General features: G+C 41.7%; 3 protein-coding genes across 3 annotated transcripts; 2 read left to right on the plus strand and 1 right to left on the minus strand.

Annotated features, from left to right (window-relative positions):
• The first annotated feature begins 4,791 nt into the window (after window positions 1-4,791).
• On the plus strand, window positions 4,792-9,218 carry LOC120427893 (uncharacterized). Its single transcript, XM_039592827.2, has 3 exons — window positions 4,792-6,116; window positions 8,301-8,583; window positions 8,645-9,218. Exons 1-3 carry the CDS (start codon window positions 5,164-5,166, stop codon window positions 8,966-8,968), a joined length of 1,560 nt encoding a protein of 519 aa, XP_039448761.1. The 5' UTR covers window positions 4,792-5,163; the 3' UTR covers window positions 8,969-9,218.
• A 280-nt stretch (window positions 9,219-9,498) lies between these two features.
• LOC120427895 (ADP-ribosylation factor-like protein 3) lies at window positions 9,499-11,946 on the minus strand. The gene is made up of 5 exons (XM_039592829.2): window positions 11,807-11,946; window positions 10,327-10,455; window positions 10,137-10,268; window positions 9,842-10,078; window positions 9,499-9,769 (listed from the first exon to the last, which is right to left on the minus strand). The coding sequence occupies exons 1-5, from the start codon at window positions 11,807-11,809 to the stop codon at window positions 9,731-9,733; spliced, it is 540 nt and encodes a 179-aa protein (XP_039448763.1). The 5' UTR covers window positions 11,810-11,946; the 3' UTR covers window positions 9,499-9,730.
• Window positions 11,947-12,004: 58 nt separating this feature from the next.
• On the plus strand, window positions 12,005-13,822 carry LOC120427896 (RCC1 domain-containing protein 1). Its single transcript, XM_039592831.2, has 3 exons — window positions 12,005-12,135; window positions 12,639-13,137; window positions 13,197-13,822. The coding sequence occupies exons 1-3, from the start codon at window positions 12,069-12,071 to the stop codon at window positions 13,669-13,671; spliced, it is 1,041 nt and encodes a 346-aa protein (XP_039448765.1). The 5' UTR covers window positions 12,005-12,068; the 3' UTR covers window positions 13,672-13,822.
• Window positions 13,823-14,428: the final 606 nt, after the last annotated feature.

Consider the following 14,428-nt stretch of genomic DNA (forward strand, 5'->3'; position numbering starts at 1 on the left):
CCGTTCCAACTTTTTTGGGAGGCTTGGGCGTCCGTATAAGTTTGACATGCGTTGGGCGTTCCAGTGTTAATCTATATCCGATTCAAAGAAAAATGTCCGCAAGCTGGGAAGAAATCAAGGGTTGGCGTATGCCATTCATCTCTGATACGGCTATACTAGAACCATAAAAAGATGTTGACAATCCGCCATTATGGCAGTCTGCAAATTACTCTTTTTCAACCTAGTATGGTATTCAATAGTGTAGCAATTTCTTTACCGTTTGACTTCCAGATGCAAGTATTGATTCGATTCTCCATAATACGCGATCATACACACAATCATTCTGCGCATGTTTTTGCCATCGAAGCTTCCCTCATCCAACGGGTTCGCTGCAGAAGTTGGCCATTAGTGGGGCTAACCTAGCGTGCCGAACGTCCGCCACAGCTCGGCTAGAATTATCTAACGCCTGGCCGGAGAGGCCTAACGGTGCCTCCTCTCTCCCGCGCTCCTGTGGGATGATCGAACTCGCACAGCTAAACTGGTCTTGCGAACGTGTTCTACGCGGCGATGGTCATCGTCGTCGTTGCGCACCATCGGCCACGGCCACGAGTTGCCAGCTAATACACAAGCAGGGGTGCCAGGTTGCCAGATAAATCTGGCATTGCCAGATTTTTTGCGTGCCAATTTGAAAAAAATAATTTTCTATTTCTTCCACACATTGTTTTATTGACGTATTTTGTTTATTTTGTGAAGCTATAATGTATAAAAAATGAAAATACACTGTTTTTGAACATAAAATTGCTTATTACTTTGAGAAAAGTGGCTTGCCAGATTTTTCCCAGATTTTTTTCTCTTCAGACCTGGTAACCCTGTACACAAGAGCCAGTTTCTAACCTCATTTCTACCCGCCGCCGCGGACTCTAATCAAACTGATTTCCTTCTTTCTCCGTCCGATTGTCCACCATACTCTACGGTAATAATGATCGGGAGATGATCATCTCGGGAAAGGGGGGGGGGGGGGGTGGGGGGATTCCAAAACATCATCATGATATATGCAATTTGCATAAATCTTCTGCTTTTCACTTCCTGTAACTGATATTGATGCTGGGTGATGATGAGATGCGAGTTGGCGAAATGGTAGAAAGTCCGGTTTTTGTTTTGACTTGCTGGTGATCTGGTTCTTCCCGTTGCTACCTTCGAGACCGTTATTTGTATGGATAATGGTACGTTGTTTTGATTTTTATGAGTTGAAAATATTCCTAGGATTTTTGCCTTTCGTGCTAAAGGAAGGTGAGTACACTCAAACCCCAATGGTTTGACACCAACTGTTGTCAAACGAATGGGGTCACTTTTTAGTTTGAAACCCCTTTTACACGGAGTTCACATACACTTCCAAACGTATGTTTTGATAGTGTGCGTGAGCGCCGTGTACAAAGTGACCGTTCGTCACTTTTTAGTTTGACTTTGACCAACCAACGGGGGACAAACTAAAAAAGTGTCAAACGAAAAAGTGACCAACCACCGGGGGTTGAGTGTAGTTCAATCCGTTTTCGCAAATCGACTTTTCCCCGTATATTTTTTTATTTGGATGAAAGTTCTGTCAAAAGAATTCATTTTGCATCATTATTTTTTCCAAACAAGTCTCCATACAATTTTGGGAGCTGCTCATAAAAATGGGTATGTAAGCTTATGAAATTTTGTATCTTTAGAAGGAATCGGAAAAAACAATTACGATTTTTTTATTATTTAACTTTTAGCTTAGCATAGCTTGGTTGACCGTGTAGACACTGTGCCGAGCATAAAGCTCGAAATAGCTAGGTTGGCGCCGATAAGGAAAATAAATGCGTCAGGAATGTGTCAAATGACACATCACCATTCATTTGTCCTTTTGGTCGACTCCTCAGATCAACGGGTGAAGTGTACAGATTGTCAAGGGAAACAGATTGGTCGATGCAAAATAAATAGGCACTGGCAACGTATGTTTTGCGCTTGCAACATTGCCAATTTTGCTGGGCGTAAAGGGCGGTTGGTGTCCAGCGCGTTTGGACCAAACATTGGCCAATCTGTTTCCCTTGATAATCTGTAGTGAAGTGGGGGAGGGATGTGATGATTGGATACCCTATAGGGATATCTAAGAACTTAGACGTCCTCCAAGATATTCGGATTTCGACAGATAAAGGATTTGATGCTATAATTTTTTTTATTTGCAGTCAAAAAGTACTTGAAGATTTTATTGATAAATTGTACCGTTCTCAAGTTATAGCCACTTTTGGGTATATTTTTTTTGCATTTTAAGAAAAAGGTGAAAAAAAAGGTTTCATTGTTTAACATTGAAAATTGAACCAATAGTTTTCGAGATGTCGTCAGTTGGAAATTACAGGCTAATTAGGTGACACTTAGAAAAGCAAATTGGCATCGATTCGATTTTTTGTGAGATTGTGCATACCTCAGAAACAAATTTTTCGATTTACAAAATCTCAGAAAAGATATTGTAGGAAATCTTCTTAGATTGAAAAAAATCAGAGCTTGCTTTCAAAAAGTGTTTTTTAAAAGCAAAAATGTTAAATTTCCGAAAAATCTTTTTTTTTGTTGAAAAAAATCATATCTCTGGTACAAGATTTTGCATCATCAAAAGATGTCTATTGAGTCCTGTATAAAAAAACCAAAAATAAAAACTAATACGTATTTGGGAATCCTACCTCTAGTAAAAAAAGTTGAAGGAAGAAATTGATATATTTTTGCCTTCCTCACCTTACTGAGGAAAGGCTATAAAATCACTCGAAAAATAAACTTATTAATTTGACCTCGTAGACCCACCTTCACGCATACATATCGACTCAGAATCATGTTCTGAGCAAATGTCTGTGTGGATGTGTGTAGGTGGGTGGACAAAAAATTGTCACTCGATTATCTCCGGACTGGATGAACGGATTTTGACCGTATTAGTCTCTATTTCAAATCAACAAGTTTAGTTTAGTACTTCAAAAGTTCTGCTAAAAAAACGCTTTTGGCGTATGTCCGGAAGATTGTAAAAAGGGTGGTTTTCGCAAGAAAAACTATCATGTTATACATTTTCAGAAAGGTATTGAAAATACCTTTCCGAAACGAAACTATTGGCACTACGCCCCCCGGGGCATGGCCTTCCTCTAACGTGGGATTTCTGCTCCAGCGCCTCTGACGAGACAGGAGAAACCGGGACCGACGTTTTACTTCACCATCCGATAGAAGCTCAGTGGATAAGGCGGGAATCGAACCCGCGTCTCATAGCATCATCGGGATCGGCAGCCGAAGCCGCTACCCCTGCGCCACGAGACCCACCTTTCCAATAAGCTTAAAACATTGAAGATCTGACAGCCCTATCAAAAGTTATAAGCACTTAAGTGTTATTTATACACTTGTTGGAGGCCGGATCTCAGATATTTCGATGAAAATGATGTCCAGGTCCCTTATGCAACCCGTCGTTAGTTAGATACAGTCGACTCTCTGGCTGTCGATCTTCTCGACATCAATATTGCTCCTGCCGTCAATATTTTTTTCAGTCCCTTCAAGAAGCATGCTTTGATTTTCCATTCTATAATTTGATATCTCCCGCTCTCGGCGGTCCCTTCAATATCGACAACGAGAGAGTCCACTGTAATTGAAAGACCTTTCAAATGAGCCTAAGACATCGAAGATCTGACAACCCTATCAACATTTATTAGCACTTAAGTGGTATTTATAAACTTTTGGGAGGCTGGATTTCAGATATTGTGATAGCAATATTGTCGTTGGATAGGTTTTTTATCAGTCCTTGCCGATGAGCCAGAGATATTGAAGGTCTGCGAACCCTATCAAAGGAAATCAGTAATAAAGTTGATTTGTTAAACATGTTAAGGGGGAATGTAGCTATTTTTACTGAATGTATTGACTTTATGAATGTGAGGAAGGCACCAACCACATAAAGGTGGATTAAGTAACGTTTTTTAGAAAAAAAAAATCAATCTCAAGATACAGGTTCTCATATATTTAGGTACCCATTTTATATGACGCCTTTAAACTTGACCAGTCTGCAAAATTGTATGTAAATTAATGATGCAAAATTGCTTCTTTTGACATATGAAATGTTTGGACAAAGATTCATCCATAGCATAACGATGTTTGGACAAAGATTCATCCAAATTAAAAAATGCAAATAAAGAAAAAAATCGTGAAAATCTTGAGAACTACTCAGGTATAAAGTTTGTTTTTGCTTGAACAGTGTCCCTTTTTTGTACTCAGATGAAATCATTAAGAAAATTCATCAATAAAAAAATCCGTAAATCAGTGTTCATCGATTTTTGTGTCAAATGGCAGTCATGTAACATAGCATAGCATAGCATAGAACCGGATTATGACATCTAAAAACGTTCACAGTTTTATAGCAAAGATGATCACAACGAGTACACCACCGCCATCACCCTCCGCACGCAGGCAACTGCAGAGGTTCGTGTCCTACTGCTGCAGTCTGGTATAGCGCTGCACCTCGCGTTAAAGTCTTTGCATGGCCACGCATCTTTGGGCGCTTATTGGAGCGCAAGGGCCTGGCAGGAACAGCCAACAGACCGCATAGCTTAGAACCACACGCGACGAGCTTGCAGATTTGTATAGCTTGGTGTGTTCCACTTGACTTTGATTCCGGGCACGCAGGCAAAACCGGCACGGCCACGGCCAGGTAGCAGCCGCCACTCTGGCAGGTCTCCGACGGGACGCGGGAGGTAGACGGGAAGAGCGAAAGAATTACTGTTATAAAATGCTTTACTTCTTCTCGCTCTCTCTCTCTGTCTCTCTCGGGGCGTTTCGTTTGCCGTCCGGGATTTCTTCGACGGCTCTGGGTTTCTCTCTTGCTCCGTGGCCAAGTCTTCAAAGAAGACGAGACTTCTTGTACGTCTGACGTGTCCCGGTGGGCTCAGTGCTGTGCTGGATCTCGACGGGTTCGGGTGGGGACTTTTGAAAAACTCTGTTGTGGTGGTGAAATTGAAGAAACTGAACATCTGAATTGGGTCAGCCCAAAAGTGTTAATGGGGAAGCGCGATTTGAATAGGAAACCGTGAAGAAGACACACAATAGGACTAGCACGATTGTTAAGCGTAGAGTTCCGCGTGGACGCGGACTAAAAAGTTGCTTCAGAGTGACCTACTAAGAGTTCACTAAACGAAAAAAAAAAAAATGAATGTGAACGGTAAATATCTGTGTGTGATAACGCTGGTGATCTTCTCGATCAGTGGAAGTGCCTACACGACGCAGCGGTCGCAAGTTCAGGATGATGAGGGTAGCCCGTTTCTGGACATGGCGTCCGAGTTCCTGCAGTCGTTGAACCAGAACCAGGGCGGTGGCGGCGGAGGAGGTGGTGCGGCAGCAGGACTGTCCGGAATCGCTTCGATGTTGCTGCCGTTGATGGCCAACGCTGCAAGTGGCGGCGGAAGTGGTTCGAGCAAGTCCGGAAATGACGGAGTCGGCGCGATCCTGTCCGGCATCGGTAGCATGTTGGCCAGCAGCCAGGGTGGTGGAGGTGGTGGCGGCGGTGGTTTCGATCCCGCTCTCATTGGCAACGTGATCCAGATGTTCGCTGGAGCGAACGAAGAACCGCAACGGCGAAGTGCTGGAAGCAATAAACGCCAAAAGAGAGCGAAGGCGGACGAGGGCAACCCGATCCTTGATACGGTCTTGAACGTAGCTCAAACGTGGCTTGCCAACCAAAACAGCATTGATCGGGATGACGATGGTTCCGATCGGGAGCCCCAGCATCCGGGATTCAACGGAGAAACCCTTGTCAATCTGCTCCCCCTGGCCGTCCAAGCCTTCCAGTCCTTCTCCGGTCCCGAAATGGAAAAGACCCAAGAAAAGCACAAGGACCACTCGTGGGTTCTGCCACCCTTCCTGGAGCACATCCACGTCATGTGGGACCAGTTTACCCAGTCTGAGCTGTTCCAAGCGATCTGGACCAAGGTCGGCCTCGATACGGTGTTCCGCGGGTTCGTGAACCGCGATGGCAAGCTGGACTACGACAAGCTGTTCGACACACTGCAGAACCAATCGTTCCGACGTCGCTGGATCAAGGCCGCGACCATCTATCTGGCCGATTGGGCCCACTACATCGCCAATCCGGAGGTGTACCAGAGGTGAGCGTTCCTTTTTCTCAGCAAAAACAACAAAAAAGTAGTAATCAAGCTGCGTGTAGCGTGTAAAAGGCCCGGGTTTGCATTATTTTATCAAATTGTATGTAATATTACACCCAGAAACCTACTTGACCGAAATGTCAAGTTGGTATAGATGGGTTTGCTGTGTGGATTCCAGATGATTTGTTTATTTAACTGGAAAATTAGCTGAAAATGACATTTCAAAAAGCTCAACAAATAATACAATAATCCATTTTTGTTTACCAACAATTGAAAAGAAAAGTTCGCAATTCCACATTTCGAATGCAGCGCCACCTGATCAAATTCAGAGTTTTTCAGACATTACAGTATTTCCAATTTTAACAGCTTCTCAAGGCTCAGCAGCGTAAACGCTACCAAAAAAAAAAAACATCTAAGCAAAGTCAAACAAATGACGAATGCTTAACTGCCACAGTTTCGTTCCGTTTGTTTCCGTGGGACGCTCTAGCGGAGCAAATAACCGTTTGTGACAATGAATAAATCGAGTTACGCGAGGAATAATTGTAATAGTTATGGTACATTTAAAAATATATAGATATATTTTGATTAAAAATGATTCTGTATTGGAATTTATAATTTGTTAATTTTAACATACTACAATAAAAGGCATGGCAGAGATCCATTTCTGTTTACTTTTTTTAATTTTATTTCGATGGACGGGTCAACATTTGCAATAGAGTGAGGTTAAATTTTGTCCGTCCAGCAAAATCAAATGGTGCGCTAGTGTGCGTACGCGAAACGTTATAAAGCTCTATTGATCAACTAAAGATCCTTTGGAAAGAGCTGTCAAATAAAATACATTCTTTCAAGAAAGGCCGCAATTCAAAATATTCAAAATTAATTTTAAAGTCAATTTTAAAACTTTTTGTCAACGTACTAATCCGCTCTGTTCTTTATAATGTCCAATAGGTTTTCCCTTGCCGAGTCATATCGAGTAAATTAATGTGTTCAATTCTTAAATAATAGATTATAATAGTTAGGAAGATATCAAATGATGACTTGGAAAATATTTTGTTAGGCAAGGAAACATAAATTAATACTTATCAAAAACCAAAATCTTAACATAAATATAAAACAATAAATAAAAGACATAATTCAATACAAATCGTGACCCCTCTTGAATGTACCGAAAAACCCTAAAAAAATCAAAAATTGATTCGAATCAATTAACAACATTTAGTGCAACGTTCAAGACTCATTATCATTATCAAACCATACTTATGGGGGTGACATTGGACAAATGAAACTAAAATTATTAAATTCTGGCGTAGGATTTCTATTTTTAAACTAATCATTAATGTGTTTTTACTTATTCAGCAACCAATTATAAAATAATACATTTAGTAATACAATAATACATCGTTGGCAACGTATTAATGTTACTAATATTATCGTTTTGATCAGTAAAAAAAATCTTTTTCAAATCTTTTAGTATGGATTGGATCAATCGGATCGTGCACCGGACTCACAATCCAGAGGTCGTCGGTTCGAATCCCGCGGCGGGCGCCTCTGAAGGACAGAGGAGTGGACTGTACACTATCGTGCACAGGGGCAACATGGGGCAGTTGCTCCACCATCCTCAGAAATTTGTTCTAAAATTGGTCAGGGGGTGTCCATAAACGAAGAAATTTTCAGGACGCTCATATTGTTGGGCACACTAGTGGGACTGAATAACTTGCTTGCTTGTTGCTTGGGCAGGATGGGGATTTGTTTTCAATTGTTGGCGCACAAAATTGTAGAACCAAGATGTGCAGTCAAGGCCAGGCAGTTAGAGGGTTGTGGGCAGTACTAATTCTAGAGTTAATAACCTAATTGTGGACGCAACACCGTCTATTGGCAGCTATTCTCTGCATTCCCTTTTCGTTCAGTTTGGCGCCAGACCGATTGAACCCTTTTTTGGTTTTAGCTGCATTTTCTAATCCGTTAAACTAGGGCGCGTTGAGGACACTTGATTATCCCATGAGCTAGCCAAAATTGGGCTGAAATTAAAAGAACCGTCTTCTTCGGTATTACTTGCATTTGTATAGACACGAAACACGCAAGTTTTTAACAACCTTAATTCATTAAAAATATGAATTTTGATGTTAGGCAAATAAGCATAATTTTAAAATGTTGATTGAGAATTCTAAAATATTTTTTTTCAAAAAGGTACGTCGCCACCGGCCAGATGATGGCCAACGGATTCCTGCAGTCGCGTGGCTACCCCAAGCAGGCCCTGCTGGACATCAACCGACCGAGCGAAACCATCTCCAACCTGATCGATCACACCGCCAAAAAGTACCTGCAGGTCAAGATCGTCTCGGTGACGTACGTGAAGCCGGCCGTAAACTACGTCAAAGATCTGCTCAAGCTGGGCAAGGCGAAGCAGTTCCTGCAAAAGTACAACGCTACCGAACTCACCGACAAGCTAACCGATACGCTCAATCTGGAGGTGAGTGGCAATTATCTTGTTCGTTCTGTTTCTGAGTTTTAATGCATTTTCAAAATTTCAGGTAATTGAACCGGTGCTGAAAGTTCATCGTGCCTACCGGCAAGCGATCCAGACGCCCCACTGTGATAAGTACATTCTGTGCGAGATCAACTCGCACGATCCGAACGAGCGGCTGGGGCTGGGTGGCTTCAAGCAGGGCGTAACCCGTTTCGGCAGCATGGCCGCGTCCTGGTTCATCAGCCAGGAGACGCAGACCCCCTTCTGGACGCTGTTCGCCATCATCAACGATCCGCACAACTGCCAGTCCAAACATCCGGTCGATTGTGCCGAATTCCACGAAAACGAAAGCAAGGTGACCACGGAATACCCGCACAATGAACTTTAACTGACGATCGGTTCCGGAGGGAAGAAACTCACGTTGTTCAAAAAAGAAAAAAAAACTCTCAAAATTGAAAGAAAAACCTACAAAAAAATGTGATTGTTGAACAGAAACAGGAAGAAAACCGGGCGATCCTAGGGGCGTCGATCATCGCGGTAATTCGGACGCTATCGGAAGGAAAATTACAAGCCGGCATTTGAAATTTACATTCGATCAGTTGGCGGGCGAAGGGTACACAATAGAGAAAAAACAAAAAGTTTAATAAGACAGTTGAATTGCGCGCACAAATCGAGTTTGCTAGGCTGTAACGGTAGTTGGGTTGTTCTCGCGCAGTTGCGCGAATCGAAATTAAAAAAGAAGCAAACGCACTCTTCAAGTGTGAGGTATCGTATCGATAGTGAGCACATTTTTTTGGTTGAATTGAATGTAAATTTCTGAAGCAGCGAAAGGGAAGCGTTCGGATCGGTGATCGACGGGGATTGCGATCAAAAATTTGAAAAATAAAAATGAATAAATTGAAAATCAAAAAAGCTGTCTCTTCTTTCACACTCACGGGTTAAAATACTTTGCTTTTATTGCACTTTATCGGCAAACACATTGGTAAGGCAACTTGTTGCGGGACAAATTCGTTCGGAGGTTTGAATTTCGTTTTTTGATGATTTTGCCAGAACAGAAGCTTGAACATCTACGACACTACAAACATACAGACAGAGCAAGAGAGTTACAGACAAGGAAACTTAGCCTAATAAGTAAAGCAGATTAGCAGTCCTATTTCTTAATACTCTTACAAACCCAGTCCATCCCTTCCTGTTAGGTGCAGCATTCCAAGAAATTGATTAAAGGGTTCATTCAGAAATCATTCAAAAAGCGACCACTTACCTTTACGCCAGTTCCCTCGAGCGCTGAACAGGCCTGAATCTGCCAGGTGCGATCTTTCAGCTTGACCAGCTTTAAACATTCCGCGATCTCGGACGCCTTCAAAGCGCCTGCAATGTCCTGCTTGTTGGCAAACACCAGCAGCGGAACCTGTTTCAACTTGTCGTCCAGCAACAGTTCGGCGAGTTCGTCGCCCGTTTCCTCCAACCGCTTCCGGTCACTGGAATCAATGACGTAAATCTACCAAGCAAAAAATCAAGTCAAAACTTATACACTGTGTAACTAAAGCAAATCTTACCAGCACGTCCGTATTTTCAAAGTAGTTCTTCCAGTACGGCCGAATTTTGCTCTGGCCGCCAATGTCCCACACGTTCAGCTTGAACCCATCGGAGACTACGGATTTGATGTTGAAGCCCGCTGTTGGGGTGACCTGGAAGAAAAAAAGAGCGTCAAGAGTGTCCAAATAACCCATCAGCCGAACGCATCACCTGTGTGACCTCCTCGGAAGCTAGCTGCTTGAGCAGCGTGGTCTTGCCGGCGTTGTCCAGACCGAGCAGCAAAATGCGCAGCTCCTTTTCCGGCGTGGAGCGGAGCTTCCGCAACAGCGACAGAAGACCCTAAGAAAGCAAGGGGCGAATATGGAGTAGAGTCTCCTCCTATATGATTGAAGGGGCCTACAAAGTCTACGATATGTTCTGATCGAAAAGTCGGACGCTACGCCATAACTGCCGATCGTGAACTACAGATATCCATCGGCAAACCAGAAGAAAACATTTTTTGCAATTCCAACCATTTCCATCAGTTAAAAGGTCTATTCTTTTTACCCGCTGGTCGGCAGCGAAGTTATGGGAAATTATAATTTGCTGCTCATGTCAGTGGATGTAAATGTTTACTTTGGAGTTAGCAGGATTCTGGATACACTCTTTGTTTCCAAACTCGCCATGACCTATTTACATTTCTTTTAGCTTGAATATCAATATTTAGAGTCTAAATTTTAGGCTTCTGATCTTTTGAGGCAAATCAAGGATTGGAGCGTAATAACTATATAAATCAGAAAACGGGCTAGCGTCCCATGTCACCAATTCAAAGATTCGTGTTTGAATTACACTTAATTCAATTCGTTTTTAATCCATATTCTATGTTCAATTCAAAATCTGGAGCAACATTTGAAAGGGGCGGTACGGCCTTTCATTACACGCGTTTAAATGGGACGAAAGGCCGTAAGAGCAATGTCGTACCGCCCCTTTCAAATGTTCCTTGAGAACTGTTGATAGAAACTTGCTTGCTCACTTCCTATTCTCGGGTGAGTTTTCAAAAAGCCGTAAGAGCCATCCGACTCTACTTTTCGTTTTCTCGTTTTTTCTCCAAATTGGAAAAAATATCTAAATTGTTTTTTTAGGACACATGAAGGCCGTGTAGATGAACAATCACAAGCATTTTTGAAACTGGTTTGTCGTAAGTAGGTCGAATACCGATGCAAAAATGGCTTTGTTTATCATTCGTCCTTTTCAACACTATCCGAGTATTGAGCTATTTATCACTCGATTTCAGTTGAAAACGCTTTTTTTGAGCTGTAATTGAACGTCAAAGTTTTGATATGGCAACATTAGAGGCACGATGGAGTTAGATGCTGTTCCACTACCAAGCCTTTTTTTTAATCCATAATCTAAACAAAAACATCATGTAACAGATTTTAAAAATTTAAATCTTTCTATGAGGACATGTGCTAGCTCGACGAAGCACGTGTTTCCATTTCAACCCACTGTGCATTCAATTCAACCCACCGCATTCAAAATGCCAGCAGTGGTGAGTGGGTGTTATTTGAGTCAAGTGTTCGTTCGTGGTTGCCTCGGATACCGGTTCCAAACAAATTCCTTCTTTTTTTCGTGATAACACTCGTGAAAAAAATCAATTTGCGCTTGAAATATCGCAGAAAGGTAGTAGATTTTATTCAGCTAGCAAACTTACCATGTTATTTGATGATTTATTGCCGTTTTTAGGCAAATTTGGTGAAGATTTCTACAGAAAAACAGCGAGAATACCGGACAAAAACAAAACACAGTCAATGCACACACAGATCGTTCAAATGTTTTGAACTCACAAACACCAGCGAAGGGACGGTTGTCAGTGTGTGCGTGAGAGCGCGCGCTGTGGAAACTCATGAACGTGCCCCACTGAAAGTCGACCTACAGCAAAGACTGACTGTTTGGAACAGCAAAATTTAGTGGAAATGTTACCCAAAGTGTGGATAGCAGGATTCAATCCGTTTAGCTTGGATCAATGTGGAGCATGGAATGGTATGTTAGCTAGCAATTATTTTTATTATTTTTTATTTATGTGAATTTGAAACAGAGCGAGTTCGTTAATTCGAATTTCGCTATTGAGAATGACCGGTACTTCGAATGTCCGCTACTTGGAATGTCCGCTAATTCGGATTTTCGCTCATTCGAACGTATTAGAATTCAAATGCACAGAAATGTCAAAACCATTGTCAAACTGATAACCCCTCGGATAACCCTTTGAAACCGCTGAAATCTAAAAAATCTCTGGACATAATGTTTAAATAACCCCTTTAAAAAATCTGCTATAAAAATAAAATTTTGTTTTGTGTCCGACATTGTAAAAAAAATTATTTCACCAAGGGTGACGCTGAATGCTAAAATTTGTATGACCAAATTTCAGCCCCCTGGCCCAATGTCACCCGTAATGACGGTTTCAAAAATATTTAAAATAAATTTAGTATCTAAATTTCATTTAAATGTTGAACAATCGCATATTGATAAAAATCAATTATTTACAGAAATTGATTTGAACGAGTACTTTAAAATCTCAAATGCATCCCCTAAAGAAGAAAGTCTTTTGGAAATCACCTCCACACATGCTCTGTTGGCCAACGGAAGTCAACTGTTTTCGTATTCCGCCGTAACGGAGGACAACAACCAACAGACATTGGCCCACAAGGTAGTGTCCATTTCGGCCAGCAATTGGCACTGTCTGATTCTGCTGGAAAACGGTGACCTCTTCCGGTACGACATCCACGAAAATCGGCTAAGCAAGCTGGACTTTCTGAACGTTGAACGGCCGTCGAATGTTTCGAATGATGAGCCGGAAACAATCACGATGATCGCTTGTGGCGATCAGGTGTCGCTGGCGGTTACCAGCGCCAAATCGGTGTTTAATATTCCCAACCGGACGATTACGTTCCCACGGCACGTCCGGATTTCGAAGATTGCTGTCGGACTAGAACATTGCCTTGTGCTAACCACTAATGGAGACGTGTACAGTTTTGGTGGTGGATTGTGAGTACAAATATGAACTGAATATTATATTAAATTATCTAGTTTAAATCTATTTTAAGACGCGGTCAACTGGGCAACGGTGAGATTGTTCCGCACCAGGAGCAGCCCGAACTGGTGGATGCTTTGGCCGGGGTCAAAATCGTGGATATCGCCGCCGGTGGATGGCATTCGGTGGCTGTTTCCGCGTTTGGCGATGCGTACTGCTGGGGTTGGAACAGCCGGGGCCAGTTGGGATTGCCGGCGGGGAAAGGTTCGGTGCAATCGGTGCCACAGCTGGTGGATATTGAAGGAGACGACGGAGAGGAGGTTTCGCTGGAAAAAGTCTACTGTGGAAGCGGACATTCCGTGGGGGTTTGCTCGAAGGGTAGGGCATATTTCGCGGGGAATGATTTGGAGGAGAAAATTAATTACTTAAAAGTGGACAGAGATCCAAAAATCGAACGGTTCAAAAAGTTTTCACTTCCGGCACAGTCGAACGGAACGGCTGATTTGAAATGTGGTCCAAATTCATTATTTTTCCTGGCTAAAACGTAAGTCAACCACATCGTTGGGCTAGGGCACGCTAAGTTTGTGCTACTTGCTAACAGATGTCGCTGGTTAAAATGTTTGCAGACAGGGTTGCCAAATGCAATTGTATGGTTCGTAGAATGTAAAAATAAGAATGAATATAATATGTTTTATAGTATGTATTATGTATTTTAAATAACTGGTCGTTGTCTCGATGAAACAAAAATATTAGAAAAAGGTATCAATTAATAACAGATGCTTAAAACAAACATTGATTGGTACAAACAAGCAACGCTGCCCAAATTTTGAAATTATTGCTAAATCATTTTTATAAATTAATCGTCACCAACCCTAAGACACCATCCCGATTTAAAATGCTACGTCATTTTTGGATGGACCCAAAACACTATTTCATTGAAATTCGTGGTTCAGCTTCTTGGAGCAAAAATCTCAATTTTGCAAAGAATAGGTAAAAGGTATTTTTCAAAAACGGGCAGTACAGTAAATCAAATGGTTAGAGTAAGGTTGTTGTTTTCATTGATATAATTTCAACATGTTTCAATATGAATTTGGTAATAATCTCACGAAGAAATTGTCAGTTCAGTTTATTATTATTTTTCAATCTGGTTTATGCTGTTTTAATGTAAATATTTCTTTTTAAATAATAAATTGTTTTCTGATAAGTTCATAATATTGCTTCCGTTGGTTAGGTAAATTCATTATTTAATATACTTCTGCACTTTAATGACATATTTTTCGAAAATAATTATTAGTTCACAACTGC

This window comes from Culex pipiens, chromosome 1 (assembly GCF_016801865.2).
Source record: "Culex pipiens pallens isolate TS chromosome 1, TS_CPP_V2, whole genome shotgun sequence".
Taxonomy (NCBI): domain Eukaryota; kingdom Metazoa; phylum Arthropoda; class Insecta; order Diptera; family Culicidae; genus Culex; species Culex pipiens.